General features: G+C 41.5%; 1 protein-coding gene and 1 pseudogene across 1 annotated transcript in view; both read left to right on the top strand.

The window, feature by feature from the left end:
• The window catches only part of NCEH1 (neutral cholesterol ester hydrolase 1), a 57,687-nt gene extending 45,320 nt beyond the window's left edge, over window positions 1-12,367 (top strand). The window contains exons 4-5 of the mRNA XM_028505052.2: window positions 6,064-6,235; window positions 8,697-12,367. Coding sequence (XP_028360853.1) covers window positions 6,064-6,235; window positions 8,697-9,314 — 790 coding nt within the window. The 3' untranslated portion in view covers window positions 9,315-12,367. The remainder of the gene's footprint in view (window positions 1-6,063; window positions 6,236-8,696) is intronic.
• LOC114515152 lies at window positions 12,298-14,458 on the top strand (annotated as a pseudogene).
• The last annotated feature ends 2,049 nt before the right edge of the window (window positions 14,459-16,507 follow it).

Below are 16,507 nucleotides of genomic sequence, written 5' to 3'. Positions count from 1 at the left end.
AACAGTGAACAGAGTATCAGAGAATTGCATCCTTTGAATGGATCACAATTCTAGGCTCAACCACTCCTAGGGTTTTGGTGAAACAGCCTGACATGTCAGTTCTTTTGGATGTTATTCTTACCCAATCAGCCAAGCCTTTGCTAATCTCAACTCTCCCTTGCTGAACGTCTGGTGGTCAAAGCTATATCAAGGGGCAAGTTTTGAGAATAGAATCAGAAGGAAGGACCCTTCCTCAACCTTTATGACCAAGCTGCATTTTAAGAATAAGAAGAGAAATAATCCACTCATAATCCTTCCACTTTTGCAATTTCATTATATGGTCTCTTAATGGAAAGGAAGCATCTACCTATTAGAGGAATAAATAAGTTCTTCCTCTGGGTATGTCTCCCACAGAGAGCACGCCACAGATGCAGGTATTGATTTGTTTCCCATGGCCCCACTGAAGATACGGGTCTCTAGGACTGAAGAGAATATTAACCTTTTTTTATTCTCAAGATGAATCCATTGAGCTCCTCTTGGGAGATGATGAATAGGGAAGAAAAGGGGGGGAGGCCAAAAGAAGGAATGAGATTTTATCTCCCCCCTGCTGAATCTCACAGGAGTATAATTTCATTCTAGAATATCGTGTATACCTTTCACCTAACTGGCACTACCTGAAGAGAACTCAGTGTCCTTGTCCACAGTACAGGATTGTCCACAGTGTTTCCAGGTTAGGTTATTTTGAGGGAGGATGTCCATTTCAATGTCACCAGAACACGAGTGACATTCACGGCTTCAACTTCCACAGGCTGGGAACAACTTCCATTTCCCCTTAACTACAGGCTTGTGTACAGCACCTGCCTTTGACTTAAGGAGCAATTTATCAGCTTTTCCGATCATCGCTCCACCTCTCTGTCACTGTTAATAAAGTAGGAGCTGATCATTTCAGGCAGGCGCACATCAGGCCCTCCAGTGCCCGATTCTCACTTTCCGCCACTGCAAGAGCATGGTGAGGTGTCTGTATTATGACCTGTTGTCAGAGAGGCTTCCGGTGCTTCCGGGCAGGGGAGTTTCTTTTGGCTGGGCTCTCAGAAGGTTTCAGAGAGAGAGTGGCATTTGAAATGAGACTTAAAGGGCCAGAACACTTGATGAGTTGCTGCGGGCAGAAGGGCCTAGGTGATGGAAACAGTCACCAATGTGTTGGGAAATGAGAACAGGGAGACGTGTTCAGACAAGAGTGACAAAGTGGCTGGACTCAGTGATATTTCTTAACATTGGCTGCATGTTAGAATTACTTGGGGAGATTTTTCTTCAAATATAGCTATGCTGGGCTCCACTCCAGATCCAATGAATTGGAATGTTTTGCAGCAGGGCTCAAACCTGAGTGTTTTTGTAAAGCCTCCAGGATCACCCCACAGTGTGTACAGAGTTGAGAAACTGAGCTATACGTGGGCTCCGGGAAGTGGAGTCCCTGGAGCTGCGCCAGACAAGTAGGTGGGTTAAGAACAGTTTATGTTGTTAAAGCCATATGGCTTATTACTGTCCTCACCACAGATAGCGTTATATGACATTTTATATGTAAAAGGTATAAAATAAATCTTTTAAATTTTGTTTGGAGGAAAGAATACCATTAAAGATTGTCAACATAAGAAATGCCCATACCTGCAGAGAATTTTTTAGGAGTTTATTTGAGCCAAAACTGATGACTGTTGTCGAGAAGGATCTCAGATACCCTAGAGAATGGTAGTTTGTGGTTTCTCTTCCGCTTTTGGAGTTAAGGAGGAAATAAAAGATGACATGGAGGTAGGAGAAAGCAAGGCAGGGTTTAGATTAGAGGATAGTTAACAATGTTATGTACTCTCTTGAGGGTGTTTACACCTTTGAGGAATATTTCTTCTGGCATTTCAAAGATATGTTAAATCAGATGCACAAGAACAATAGACAGGACTGGCTTAAAAACCTTCTTCTAAAGAATTTATAGGCCTGGGGCGTGACAACCCACCATAACCTGCCCAGTTAGGAGTTTATGATTTATTATAATACCCTTTTCATCCACAAGATGTACCGTGTGCCCAGGCATTCTGCTTGGTGGTTTGTTTTGAGAATATTGCAAAACCACTGAAATCATGAGGGACATTCTGGGGTGTCCAAAATCTTCAGTTTTGAGAATTTGCTGCTTTGGTAGGGCAATGAGAACACGCATACTCATTATTAAACAGCTGTGAGTGTGGAAGAATGAATATTTTAAAAGAGGGAGTCCACATGGGTTTCCCAGTCATTCGTGAATTCACATCGAGGATGTGCCACTTACTAGTTGTTGTAAAACAAGTTACACATCCTCCTTGTTTCCATCCTTAAACCCACAGGTGTGCTCTGAGATTTGAGTGTGACATGTTTGCAGAGTACTTGGTGAGGTGCCTCACTTAGCAGGACTGACATATTTTTTTATAGAATGTACACATTTATGAAGTTGTTTGAACCTCATTCTTGAGTTTACACTGAATTTTGTTCATCTAGTAGGAGGCATGCACAGTAATAGACAGTTAGAGCTGGATTTGTGGAGTCCTCTATCCCTGCCGTGAGTTGGGGAAGGTGAGACTGCAGCTGCTAGAATTCACCAGGTGCTTTTACTCAAGACCTGTACGTTAAAAAAAAAAAAAAAAGGCAGAGTCCTTTTTCAGTACTTTTCAGGGACACAGCTTTGAACAAAAACAGCAGATAAGTATATTTTTGCGTGCTTTCTTTGGCTATACCGCTGATGAATTTCCTCCTGATTGTCAGTTTTCCATGGCTATAAAGATTTTACAGGACTTTTGTTATATTCCTCTGGTCAATTTCAAGCTCCTTTGAAGGCTCAGCTTACATTGGTGACCTCAGAAATATCTAGTTTCACTGTATTCTTCAGTCTGAAAATAGCGTCCCTTCTTACTCAGTAAAATTAGACAATGTTCCAGCTTGAACAAGGGGATGGGAAGGGTTGGGAGGTCTTTAAGGGTGCTGCAAAGGCTTTTGCACTCTAACCTGTTTGTTTTTATATTTTTAAAGGTTTTATTTATTTATTTTTAGAGAGGGGAAGGGAGGGAGAAAGAGAGAGAGAGAATCAATATGTGGTTGCCTCTCACATGGCCCCCACTGGGGATGTGGCCTGCAACCCAGGCGTGTGCCCTGACGTGGGAATTGAACCTGTGAAGCTTTGGTTCGCCCACACTCAATCCACTGAGCTACGCCAGCCAGGGCTAACCTGTTTTTAAATATGTTTACTCTGTTATCTGCACCAGTTATTGACTGCCTGAAAAGGTTGGAGATGGTAGAACTTTTTTTAGATTAACAATTTCTCTTTATTCAAAGTCACTGAGACCTTTTTGGAAGTGACAGCTGAAAACTTAGTTCATGTGTGCATACTAATAGAATATGTTCTGACCTCCTGGGCCACCAAGAAAACAATTTATCATGATACGTGGAATCTTGTTGAGACAAAAGATTTACTTTCATAATTGAAATCATAAAATGCATTCACTTTTAATTCATTGATAGAATTAAGAATTCAGCTTAGTAATCAAGTTTAAAAAAATTGCACCTTCACCTGGAAGTGAGGGTGTATGGAACCTTGTGAGATGTTTCCCCCTAGTGGACAATATGGTATAATTCTTTCACCCATTATTACCAATGGAATGCTGTGGCAGCAGCTTTAAGACACGGTGGAAATCAGCTGCAGAAAAACACGTTTTGGATGATTGACTGATCACCACAGATGAAAAAATAAGAAGGAAATTCAAAAACTTATTTTATCTGCTATAAGGCAACCACTAAAGGAATTTCTTATTGCAGGTACAGTTTTTAAATGTAGTAATTCCTGAATGACTAGATCTAAATTATTATTTATGTGGTAGTATTTCACAAATATTTGTCCATTTGACTGTATCTACACTGATTGTTGAAGCAAGTTAGTTAAATGGATGGATTTTAGATGGAGGAAACGAATGGCCTTGTAAGAGTTACTTAGAAAAATTAATTTCTGAGAATAACAATGCTAATTACAAAATGGAAATCAAAATACCTGAGTTCTTAACTATTATTACATTTTAATAAAGAAGTTTCTACCTGCCCTGGTTTTGATTTGTGTTAGACTTATCTATTGGCCAAAAAGTTCATTTAGTTCTTCCGTACGATGGCTCTAGTAGTGCTTAGTTGTCTTTAACTTCATTTGAAACAATTTTGTGAGACTGTATTGTGACATCTGTCATATCTGTGTGCATTTTTTTAAAATTTATCAACATTGCCCTGGCTGGTTTGGCTCAGTGGATTGAGCGCTGGCCTGCTAACCAAAGGGTCGCCAGTTTGATTCCCAGTCAAGGCACGTGTCTGGGTTGCAGGCCAGGTCCCCAGTAGGGTGCGCAATGAAGGGCAACCACACATTGATATTTCTCTCCGTCTCTTTCTCCCTCCCTTCCCCTCTCTCTAAAAATAAATAAGTAAATAAATAATCTTAAAAAAATTATCAACATTGGTGAATTTTTGTGCAACCATTTAAATATTGAAGATGGAAGAAAATATGAAACATTTTCAGTGTATTATAATTTATTATTTCAAAAAAGGTAAAAAATACAACTGAAATGCTAAAAAGATTTGTGCAGTGTATGGTGAAGATGCTGTGACTGATCAAATGTGTCAAAAGTGGTTTACAAAGTTTGTGGGTACTATTGACATTTTGGCCCAAATAATTTTTTGCTGTGGGCCTGTCTTATGCATCGGAAGATGTTTAGCAGCACCCCTGGCCTCTACCCACTAGAACCCAAAAGTGAGAGATAGCCCACATTCTCAAAATATCCAAATCAATAAAGTTATTAGTGAAAATGAAAGATGTGTCTTTTATTTCATGGAAAAAACTAAACGGACTTCATGGCCAACCCAATACAAATACTGTAACTTTCTGTGCATCAGTTTTTTCATTTGCAAAATAAAGGTGTATTAATACTCACATAAGGTTTACTAGATGGATGATTATGTGCCTAGCACATTGATAGATACTGGACATACAATGATGAGTAAAATATAGTCCCTGATATTAGAGAACATACTCATCAGGAGAATACATGAAGAAATCATTTCGAGATAAGACAGTAAGAACAGGGATATCCCCCAGCACATAGTAGTATCGAGGGATAGTAGCTAGCTCACACATAACTACACTGTCTTACACAGAAAGACTATATAATCAAGGAAGTCTGCCTGGAGGAGGCCAATCCCTGGAGTAAGGATTAAAGGGTGAGTGAAAATAAGGAAGGAGATTGGAGGCTGAAAGGACTCTCTCAGAGAAGACCGCCAAATGTGAATTTGTAATATTATATGGGGCATTTGATAAAACTAGGGGTTTTTTGGACTCTTAAGGGAATATGAATCCCTCAAAATGATCAGAGTGGGATCCCAAAGGGACTCTGATCATGAAAAGAAGGGCAGTAGGAGAAGCGCCAGAGGTGCCCCGAGAGCCCACCCTGGGCTGCCGGGCAGCTTTGGCTTCCTTTTTGCTGGTTGACAACTGGCGCTTTAGGTTCAGCTTCCCAGACAGTGAATGCGTTGCCTGGGTTTCATGTCAGACTGGCACGGCCGCTTTAGTGGAGGACAGTTTGACTACCTGTAACAGGTCAGTCATGAAGAATACCCTGTGGTTAATGCTGTGGAGTCACCTTCCAACCCAGAGGTGTTATGGATGGAACACTGACTTTCAGAAATAAAATTCAAGGTCTGTTGTGGTTCTATCCATATCTTAATATTATCAACATCTGCCTTTTACTTTGAAGTTTCATTTTTGCATTGGTAGTGGTAGATGTTTGTTTTGGTTTGATTTGGTTTGGTGGCTGATAGTAAAAAAAAAAAAGAAAAGGAAGAATTATTGATAATACAAAAAATCATTACATTTTAAAACTAAGTATTTGATTTGCAAGAAAATGAATGGTTTATTTTTATTTTTATTTCAACTCCTTACTTGTTTATTTCTGGCATCAGAAGGAACCAGTGTCTCCTTAAACTTTATGTCTTGTAAAGACTTAGTAAGTCCTGCAATAAATACAACTTTTGTCTTCACAGGTACAGGCTGGTTCCAAAGGTTCATTTTCCTGAGCAAATTCATGATGTTGTGCGGGCCACGAAGTATTTTCTGCAGCCGGAAGTCTTACAGAAGTATTCGGTTGACCCAGGCAGAATTGGCATTTCTGGTGACAGTGCTGGTGGGAATTTGGCCGCTGCCCTGGGCCAACAGGTAACAACAGGCTGCTCTGAGGTGCTGGCAGCAGGAGGGTGTGGGGTGATGTCCAAGAGACCAAGCGCACGGTCCACCACGCATGGCAATGGCTCAGCCAGGCTAGTCACTGTGCAGCCAAGTTATTCAGGTGACTGAGCTTGGAGAGCTCTCAGAGGTCTTTCCGAAGTAGGAGAGGGGTCACTGAAAGAGGTCATCTCTGAGTCCTTGAAAAGGCTCCGGGGACATTCAATATGAGAAGAGGCCTAACCTTTTCAAGGCCTCCCTTGCTCTTCAGGGAACACATGGAAATTAAGTATTTCCTGCTCCTTCTCCGTGTTGGACTTCCAAAACGGGGGATTTTTGTCTGAACTCCAATTGCTGAGATTGTTTCCTTAGAACCTTGGGCCAAATTAAAAATTCAAAAAGTGTCTCCCATTGTTTTTGTTTTTGTTTTTTATATGAAAGACAACATTAAATGGTTCTTCCACTTGAAATGTAATAATAAACCTGAGCTTTCCCTGGTTAAATTCTGTGAAAACAAAATTCTGGGCAGCTGTATAAATTCAAAGATAAGTACATTTTCTTCCCGTTGTGGATTTGACAAGAGAAAAATTCCGAGCTGTCCTAAGTTAAATGACAGCAGGCCGGAGGGTGGGAGGAAGAGGGAAGAGGTAATCAGCTGAAGAGCCTCGGGCCCAAGCCAGAAAAGATGGCTCACATTCCTGAGTGGGTGTTACAACTCTGAATCACCTTCCAGGTGGCTCGTTAAAAAAAATAAATAAATGCCAGCCTGCAGATACAACTGCATCCTGCCTCTGCACGAACTTTCCAGACTGTTGCCCATAACCAGTCCAGGAGTAGGGAGTATTTCTTCCTCAGGGACTATGCGCCCATCCTAGAACTTTCCCTGCTGCTTCGCTCCCACCCGCCTTGTCTACAGCCAGGTAAATTCCTTCAACCCACTGACGTCTTTCTTCCTGGAGCTCATTGTGTCCAAGGGCCCTGTCAGCCCTGGGCCATTGGACATGCTTGTCTTCTGCTTCCAGCCCGGCTGCTGGTGGTTTGGACTGCAGCCCCAGGGCCTGCCCCCCTCTCTGGCTAGTACATGGCTCCATAATCCTTTCCCTCCAGAAAGGCTTTTGGTGGCAACAGTTTTTATGTAACATATCAAATAATTTAAGAATGGCATCTCCATCTTCTCACTTCCAATTTTTTTCTTTTTTGGTATTTTCAAGTAGCATCTGCCTTTTTATCTGTGGCGTACCTTGGTTTCTTCCCCTTTGCTATAATTAAAGAACTTGATTCTCCACTTGGCATTGGCAGGTTTGCTTTCCATGTGCCCAGATGTGGTAAGAAATCAGTCCCGGTGCACTGGGGAAGCTCTAAAACCAGGTGGAACTGGGAAGGAATCCAGTCCCCCTTTGGGAGCTATGAGACTATCTCTGTGCAAGTCCTTAACCTCTCTGAGCTTCAGGAAAATGAGGATAATATCTGATTTGTGGGGCTGTTGCCAGGACTTACTTAGTGAGATGATGTATATACAATTCTTGGCACATATCAATAACACTACTTTACTGATCATTTCCCCTCGCTTTTACAGAGCAGTTACATCTTCCCTGGGGATGGGGTTCTAACGACCCGTGGAAAACAAAATTGTATGGCTAAAGTTACCTTGAAGATTGTTTGTGGCATACAGTGAGCTAGCTAGCTATATTTAAATGTTACATGAAAAATAAATCATCTGAGACACTAGAATTACAAAATGAGGCAATGCCTTCACATTTGGGGGAGCCATGGGGGAACGGAGGTCGGCTGAGATGGAGGTTCCTTCCCGTTCTTATTTGGACTTCACTCCAGGGCTTGTGCTCATTAGACAGAGTGGAGGGTACCCTGGCAGCACTATGTCTGTACAATCTCACTCTCACGAAGCATGAAGACTGAGTGCTTATCAGAGGAGGTACCTGGAGGCCCTACTAAAACACTTTGGAGTCCTGTCATCTGTTCGTTTTCCTACCCTTCTCCTTTGGACAAGTTGGGCTAGTTTTTTCTCCCTAGGAAGCCATTGCCTCTTTTGAACCTTGCAGGGAATACACAACTACATAAGGTTCACACATTATCCATCCATAGTACCATAGTTAGGTGTGCTAATTGCCAAAGGATAGATACAAGTAATATGTTAAGGAGGGTTTAGAAACCTTTGAGATCATGTACGTTTGAAGTGTTCACTCAAAATTGTAAGTTGCAGACATGATACCTTTCTTAGTAAATACCCTGTAGCTTGATAGGGTGGTGGTGGTGGTTGGTGATGAGGAATTATTTATTTATTTTTTGAACTACATTAATACCTTGCCTGCTTGAAATTTAACAACTGTATCCTTTTGACTGATTCAGAGTAACACATTACCCTGCTTTTTGAGGTACGGTTTTTGTAAAAGGAGCCCTGCCAAATAAAATGATATGTTTGTTTCTTCTTCTCCAGTTTAGTCAAGATGCCAACCTGAAAAGCAAGCTCAAACTGCAAGCTTTAATTTACCCAGTCCTCCAGGCTTTAGATTTCAACACACCCTCTTATCAGCAGAATGTGGACACGCCCATCCTGCCCCGTTACGTCATGGTGAAGTACTGGGTGGACTACTTCAAAGGCAACTATGACTTTGTCCAGGCCATGATGGTTAACAACCACACTTCCCTCGACGTGGAAGAGGCTGCTGCCCTCAGGGCGCGTCTGAACTGGACGTCCCTCCTGCCCACAGTCTTCACAAAGAACTACAAGCCTGTCATGCAGACCACTGGCGACGCCAGGATTGTCCGGGAGATCCCGCAGCTGCTGGACGTCCGTTCCGCCCCACTCATTGCAGACCAGGAAGTCCTGCAGCACCTCCCCAAGACCTATATTCTGACGTGTGAGCACGACGTCCTACGAGATGATGGGATCATGTATGCAAAGCGTCTGGAGAGTGCAGGTGTGGAGGTGACCCTGGATCACTTTGAGGATGGCTTCCACGGCTGCATGATTTTCACCAGCTGGCCCACCAACTTCTCAGTGGGAATCCGGACTAGGAATAGTTACATCACGTGGCTGGATCAAAATCTGTGAAGAAGTAAAATTTCTGGAATGCTTGTGCCCCTCTTGACCTCCTGTACCTGCTTTGGAAAGACATGCACTTTTTAGTCAACTCATTGCCCCCTTGTTATTTGTGAGTTATAGAATCTCTGTTCCCTTCCCTGTGTTAATTTAATTTTTTTAAATGTTTGACTAAAATAAGTACAAAACACCTACATCTGGTTCTCCAAGTTAGCCAGTCTCTCTCTTCTTGTTTTAGCCAAATGACTACAAATAGCCATTGCTGCGGAGGGCAGGACTAGGAGGGAAATAGCCGTGGGTCCTGCCTTCCCCAAGAAGTTCTGTTTAGAAGAAATACTTCCTGTTCTAGATGCTCCAGTAACCTTTAGTGAGTTAAGAAAGTGTGGGCTCTTCTTCATCTTGCTAGAGTTTACGTTGAGCTCGGAGCACTGTTAAATGTGTGTGCTTTACGGTCAGTGCTGGGTACCAAGTGCCCTCTGTCCCTTGTAGGTGGATGGCTTTGTTTCCTATGGGAATTTTGGCGAAGATGTTCTAGCAAGGACGAGTTTCTCAAATGACTTTCTCCCTATAGAGTGTTAATTTTATGAGATAATGATCTATATGTCCAGCTGGATTACGATGATACTTGAAAGTTACCTTCCACCGCTATTATTAGGAAATGTAAAGTTGCGTATGTCCTGGACAGCTCTACATTGCAGGCTTTTGGGTTATGCTGTCTCCTTGGAGGAGAACTTTCGGGACCAAACTTACTTAAATTTGGAATAAATTTTCCAATTTAGAACAAGTGAAAACAGGCAAACCAACCAACCTACTGCTTTCATAGTGAATACTTCTGACATAAATCACTAAGAGCAGTGTGTATATATCCGGCATAGTCAGAAAGAAGAAATACTTAATATTAGTTTAAAATTATGAAAAATACCCGTAAAAGGTCTAGTTTATTCTTAACAACTCAACTTTTTCACTTACATGGCTTTAAAACGGGGCTATTTTGGTATGTATATAATGTATTGTTTATTTTTAAAGTTATTTCATGTTAATATATGTAGCTGGGCTCAAGATTTTTTAGAATAAAGTCTATAATAAATATTAAAAGTAATAATATTTTTAAAAACTACCTTAGAATTATATCCACATGTAATTTTATGGAAAAGGTAAAATAGCTATTAATACTACTGTACATTAGGCCTAAGTATTGTGATGTTCACATGCATCTACAAATTAAGATCATTAGAAACTATGACCTCATCTAGCAAAGCCATCTAAGTCTATAGTTTATAGCTTAGACAAGACCCACACTGCTCATCTCTGCCCTTGACGGTCAGAGGAGCACTAGCTCACATTCTTCTGGGCAGAGGGCATACACTGGCACTGGTGCCTACACCCTCATTATGTCCTTCCATCAAGTCTAGAAGTTCCAGTAGCCCAAGCTGAACTTGACGTAAAGCCTTCACTGCCAATGGGAGCATCTTTGGCATAACTAGAAACTGATTCCACCGTGAGCTGACTGCCTCTGCTTTCTTCCCGCCACTCCTATGTTTCCCTCCATCTGTGCTTCTTCCAGGGACTGCAGAGAGCAGCGGCCCAGGCCAGTGATGACACAGTTTGATAAATTTATCAGTTGGGAGAAAGTAGAACCTCTCGCTCATTTGAAAGATGGGCATTTCCCACTTCTGGACGTGAAATAGCAAACGAAAATTTGCATAGTTTATTTTATTTATTGTGTAAGCTGGTAGCCACTATTGTACAAAACGGAAGTGAATGCAACATGGTGTGGATGTGTGTGTGTGTGTGTGCCTGGGTGTGTCTAAAAATAGTCGTACAAATTAGTGTGCTGGTGTGCTCAGGCAACTCCCTCACCCTCTCCGGGTCTCTTTTCCCTTTCCTCTAAAATCAGAGAACTGATTACTTGACTTATGAGGTTCCTTCCAACCATAAATTCCAACAGTTTTTTCCAGACTGACAGATACATTGACCTCTTCTTCTACAGTGGTTTTTTGTTTGTTTGTTTGTTTGTTTTTTGTCTCCATATACACAGACACATGCATCATCAAAGATATTTTTTCTGAAAAATTAGAATTTCAATTCTTACTTTCTGGTAGCTAACCTCCTTATTTAATATTATGCTTTGGACACTCTTTGAAGGAACTGATATTTGGACCTTATTTTGAGGTTATCTACCTCTAATTAAGCAAAGAAAATATGATACATGCACAGACTTCCTTAAAATGACATCCATTGCCCTTAGAATGATAAGCCAAATCCTGGAGCAGTTACAGACAGTAAGTGACTCCAGACCTCTGCAGGGTCTCTCAGAGGAAAGGGGAGTGGGGGAGTGACAGAGAGGGGAGTCAAGCACTGTTTCCGATGAAATACTTGAGTTTCGTTAAAGCTTTTATACGTGTGAATATCTGTCTAATGACTTGCACTGTGTCCCACCTCAGACCTTGAAATTGTCCTTGTAATAATAACAGTTGTGAATCATGACACACAGAACCACTAGATGCAGGATAAGCTATACACCAACCCAAAATCTGAGTGCTAAGAACTCCTTTGGGAAGCCTGCAGAGTTTATGTTGGAGATATTTTGATTTGGGGTGAGTTCATCTTCTTTTTGTTTTAATTTTTTTAAAGTTTATGCTCTGCAGATTGATGTGTATGTATTTTAGTGTTATGGCTTTGTTTTGTTTTCCTATTTTATGAAAAAGTTGATAGCATTTTTATAATATCGTTGTTTGTGAAATATGAACATAAATATATGAAGAAAAAATCTTGAAGTGCAGCAAAACATAGTGAAGTGTCCATTAGTCTTAATGATTTTTTTTCATTGATCTGTGAAGAATTTAAGACTGTTGTATAATTATCTTGGTGGATAGAATATTTTATGCATGACCTTTTAACCTGTGATTTTTTGCTTCTTTTCTACTGCAAAGGGAAAGGCAGATTTTATGAAGGATTTTAGCAGCAAATCTGTTTTATAAGACGAAAATCCAGTATGGAGGTAGGAAAGTCTGTGTCTGCTTTGACTCATGTTTGGAAATAAAATGGCTCCATCTGGCACTGTGCTCCTTGTCTCTTTTTCTGGTTCCCATCTCTCTCCTCTCTGTGTCTCAGGTTCCTAGTCACAATTCTACCCAAATCTCCTGCCCACTGGAGTCCTCCAGCTGCCTTTCAAGAGAGGTAGCTCAGTGGCCTCCTTGGTGACATTCATTTCTTGTCTGGATATGGTATGTGCTGCTCATATCGTGGGAAACCTGTGAAATACAGAATTTTTAAAAGAAGTTATCTAGAGACCAGAAGGTGGGGCTACTGCTTCTTCCCAGGCTGATGCCAGGAGGGGCGTGCTCCACCTAAGAATGATGGCCTCTGCCGTGTGGGAGAGGGACTCAGCCCAGAGTTTCTGGCAGCTGTCCCTTCAGCTCTCTCCCCAGAGCCACAAACCCCAGTCTCTCTTCACACAACTCTAGTCCACTCTACCCTCCCTCTGCTGGACCCTGGGGTGTCCTGGAAACCTGTCCAGGGGACACCTGACCCAGACTGGAGGCATTAGAGAAGACATCATCTCAACCCCAGATGGGGTAAAAATATTCCATCATGGCTTCAGGGCTCATTCAAAGACGAAGCCCAATGATGGGAAATTGCTTTTGCTCCTGGTGTCAAGGAAATCTCAGATAAAATATCCGGGAGGAAATGGTGAGATGGTTAAAGATGGTTGTGACAACTTGCGTGGATGTGGGCCGGGACTCTAAAGAAGAAGAAAAGGAGCTTTGTTTAAACCTGGCTTTACTTCTTGCTTCAGACTTTTTCCTCAAGCATCCTGAGAAAGATGTTTACCTGCTGGTAGCCTGTGGCCTTGCTGATATTTTCAGGATTTACGCTCCTGGAGCTCCTTACACATCACCTGATAAACTAAAGGATAGATTTATGTTTACAACAAGGCAAATTGAAGGGGTTAGAGGATACAAAGAGGCCACAATTTAGTAGGTATTTTTATTTACTTGAGAACATTGTTTGGGTTAAGTCACTTAATATTGCTTTGAGTTGGAAAATAGCATGAGCTTTTTATACAACTATACAGAACATTTTTTCAGTTATAAACAGTGTCCACAACTGGAAAGTTCATATGCATGTAGACCTTGTGAGCTCTGTCATTTGTGAAGGAGATACAGTAGTACCTTGAGAGCTTTTGGGTAGGGTTTTAGCAAATCTGGAACCTGCCCATAAGAATTTAAACAAGCAAGCATATGATTTGGCAAAGGTTTTACTCAAAAGGCTAGCTCAAGCTGTTGAACCATATACTGTGTTGCCAGTTTTAAAGCCCGGTTCTGATGCCTGGGAAAACGTCTCTCAACACTTTGTCAGAGTGTGTCTTTGACTTACTTTTGGAGCTCTACAAGTTGATAGTAATTTGCTGCTCTCAGTTTTATCCCAGCTTGAATTTAAACTAAAGAGCAGTGATAACAAGGAGCACCTGCAAGTTGTTAAACTCCTGGCAAAGGTGTTTGGGGCAAAGAAATCAGAACTGGTTTCTCAAAACAAACCACTTGGGCAGTGTTAGCTGGGCAGGTTTCATGGCATTCACGTACCCATATGCCTGGAATGTGTGAAGTTTGCTAGCCACTGTCTTATGAACCATCTTGATTTAGCAAAGGACTCAACAGAATGTCTTAAACTGAGGTCCCATGACCCTGGGGACAGCATTAGACATGATGTTATCATGTCTGTAATGACAGCTGCTAACAAGGATATTCTTCTGTCAATGATCACTTAATTTTTGTGAGTCAGCGGACTCTAGACAAGCGGTAGGGAGTGTGCAGATAAGAAACATGTTTTATAATGAGCAGCTGGAAAAGATGCTGCAAAACAGATTTCATGGATCAAAGACAAACTGCTACATGTATTATCAAACTTATATTGGTGCCTGAGTGTTTTTTGAATGTATCTTTGCTCAGTACACAGTTCCCTATAACTTGAAAACTACAGAATGGATGCAACACATATGTTACTTGTATGTCACACTGGATTTAAATGCTGTGAAGTATGTTTCAAATGTCAGCCTGTTCTTTCCATCTTTTGTAGTATCCTGGATTTTATGTAGAAAATATAACTACTGTATTTTTAAATGGTAACAATTTACATAATGTAGATTGTTAAAATAGACATAAAATACACAACTATTTTTTTCAGAAAGTAAAAAAAAGAAGTTATTTAAATATTTCTAAGCTAAATTTAATAATTCAAAGTATGTCGGCCAAATTTTAAAGCAAAAAAATATTTTTGAGAAAACAGATAAAGTGAAGATTTTCTTTTCATTCCTCCATAATTAAGTCCTTTCTTCACTTTTCTTAACAGATAATGAGGTTTTTGATCTGTTAAACTGTTGCAAACTGTCCTAAAAGTATGCTCTATTTAACACATTCCACAAGTTTTCCATAGAAATCAAATCAAGGGTTTGAGAAATTTTAACCAAAGCAATTCTACCACTTTTAGGATGTTGTCTTTTTCTTCTTTTAGTTTTCATTATTTTTTAATAAGAAGTTGAATTCTATTTTCTTTATTCTAGGTAAATTCCTGAAATAAAGAAATAATACTCACTTGCTTGGCTACAGACTACAGTTATCTTAAGTCTTTTACTTCAAGATAAATGGTCCACTAAGCTAAATGACACACTCCTCCTGACTTCAGTCCTCCACTCTCACGGAATGAAGTTACTGCCTTCCATACATAGCCAGGACCTCAATTTGTGTCCTTAATCCAATTCGTTAACGTCTCATTCAAGGGCTTGCTGAAGTACCTCCCGTCTCTCCAGGACCTTTAACTCTCCCTCTACTCTTTCCTTCTTGGCTCTGTAAGCACAGTCAAATCTGTCCTGTCAAGAGGGAGCTCCTTCTCTTTTTAAAAAAAGATTTTATTTATTTATTTTTAGAGAGGGAAGGGAGGGAGATAGAGAGAGAGAGAAACATCAATGTGTGGTTGCTGGGGGTCATGGCCTGCAACCCAGGCATGTACCCTGACTGGGAATCGAACCTGCGACACTTTGGTTCGCAGCCCGCACTCTATCCACTGAGCTGTGCCAGCCAGGGCTGGGAGCTCCTTTTTGACCCAGTTGTCTTTATTTTATCCTCTTTCTGATCCAACCACACCAATTGTTTTGGTGATCTCTTGCTGAGTAACATCTTATTCTGCAACTTGTAAATTAAAATCAACCATTTGTTACTGCCTGATTTCTAGGTTGACTGGGCTTAGCTTGGGGGACTGTTTGCCAAATGTACTATTGACCTGGGGCCCAGTCATCAGAGTGTCCCACTGCACTGGCCATCCACATGCACCCTGGGTGGCTGGCTCTTGTGGCTGGCTGTTAGCTGAGTGACTTGGTTCTCCTCCGCGGGGCCTTTTCTCCTGAGATGGAATTCTAAAAGTGTGGCATCTGAATTCCAAGACGGAACATGCTAAGTATGCAAATGCAGGAAGATTTGTATCTTCAAAGATGAAAGTTTCGAAATGACTCCACATCATTTCAGCATATTCAGCATGATTGGTCAAAGCAAATCACGGGACCAGCCCAGATTCAAGGAGAGGGGAGAGAGACACCACAGCTTACTGGAAGGAGTGACAGCTCCTGCTGGAAGAGAACTTCCTCTGCTTACATGTTAAAAATATATCTGATGATGTCGAGAATCTTCCACAGTTACTTCTGGCCCCATTCATTTTTAACCTTGCTTTTGCTCCACCTCCTCTCAAACACCTGCCTGGTGCTGGGTGCAATACAGTGAGCTCCTATTTCAGAGCCTCTGCCCTGCTCTTTTGCAGAGTGTGGGACAGACATGTTCCTGGGTCGTTCCTCTGCTGGGTGAGTCAGCAATAACTGCAATAGCCGTAACATCACGTGAATATGCGTATGCCACTAAACTCAAACTAAATGCATTCCCAGTGTCATTTTCCTTTGACTGAATCCTAAAAATGGCTGCAGCCACTTAACACACGAAGAGAGAGTGGAGCAGAAAGGGTCCGGGACAGTACCCAAGAGCAGGTAAAAGTGCACCTACTAATGGGGTCTGCACAGGAGGCTTAGATTCACTCATTTACCCTCCTGGGTGCCTGCCCTGGGTCCTCCGCCAGCCCCAGCCGTGCAGCAAACCCCAACTGAATGCACCTCCTTTCCCTCCTGCCCTGGCATGGGCTTCCATAGTCACTGTGTGACAGAT

The sequence above is a fragment of the Phyllostomus discolor genome, chromosome 2, assembly GCF_004126475.2.
Source record: "Phyllostomus discolor isolate MPI-MPIP mPhyDis1 chromosome 2, mPhyDis1.pri.v3, whole genome shotgun sequence".
Classification (NCBI taxonomy): domain Eukaryota; kingdom Metazoa; phylum Chordata; class Mammalia; order Chiroptera; family Phyllostomidae; genus Phyllostomus; species Phyllostomus discolor.
This window is presented reverse-complemented; position numbering and strand designations above follow the sequence as displayed.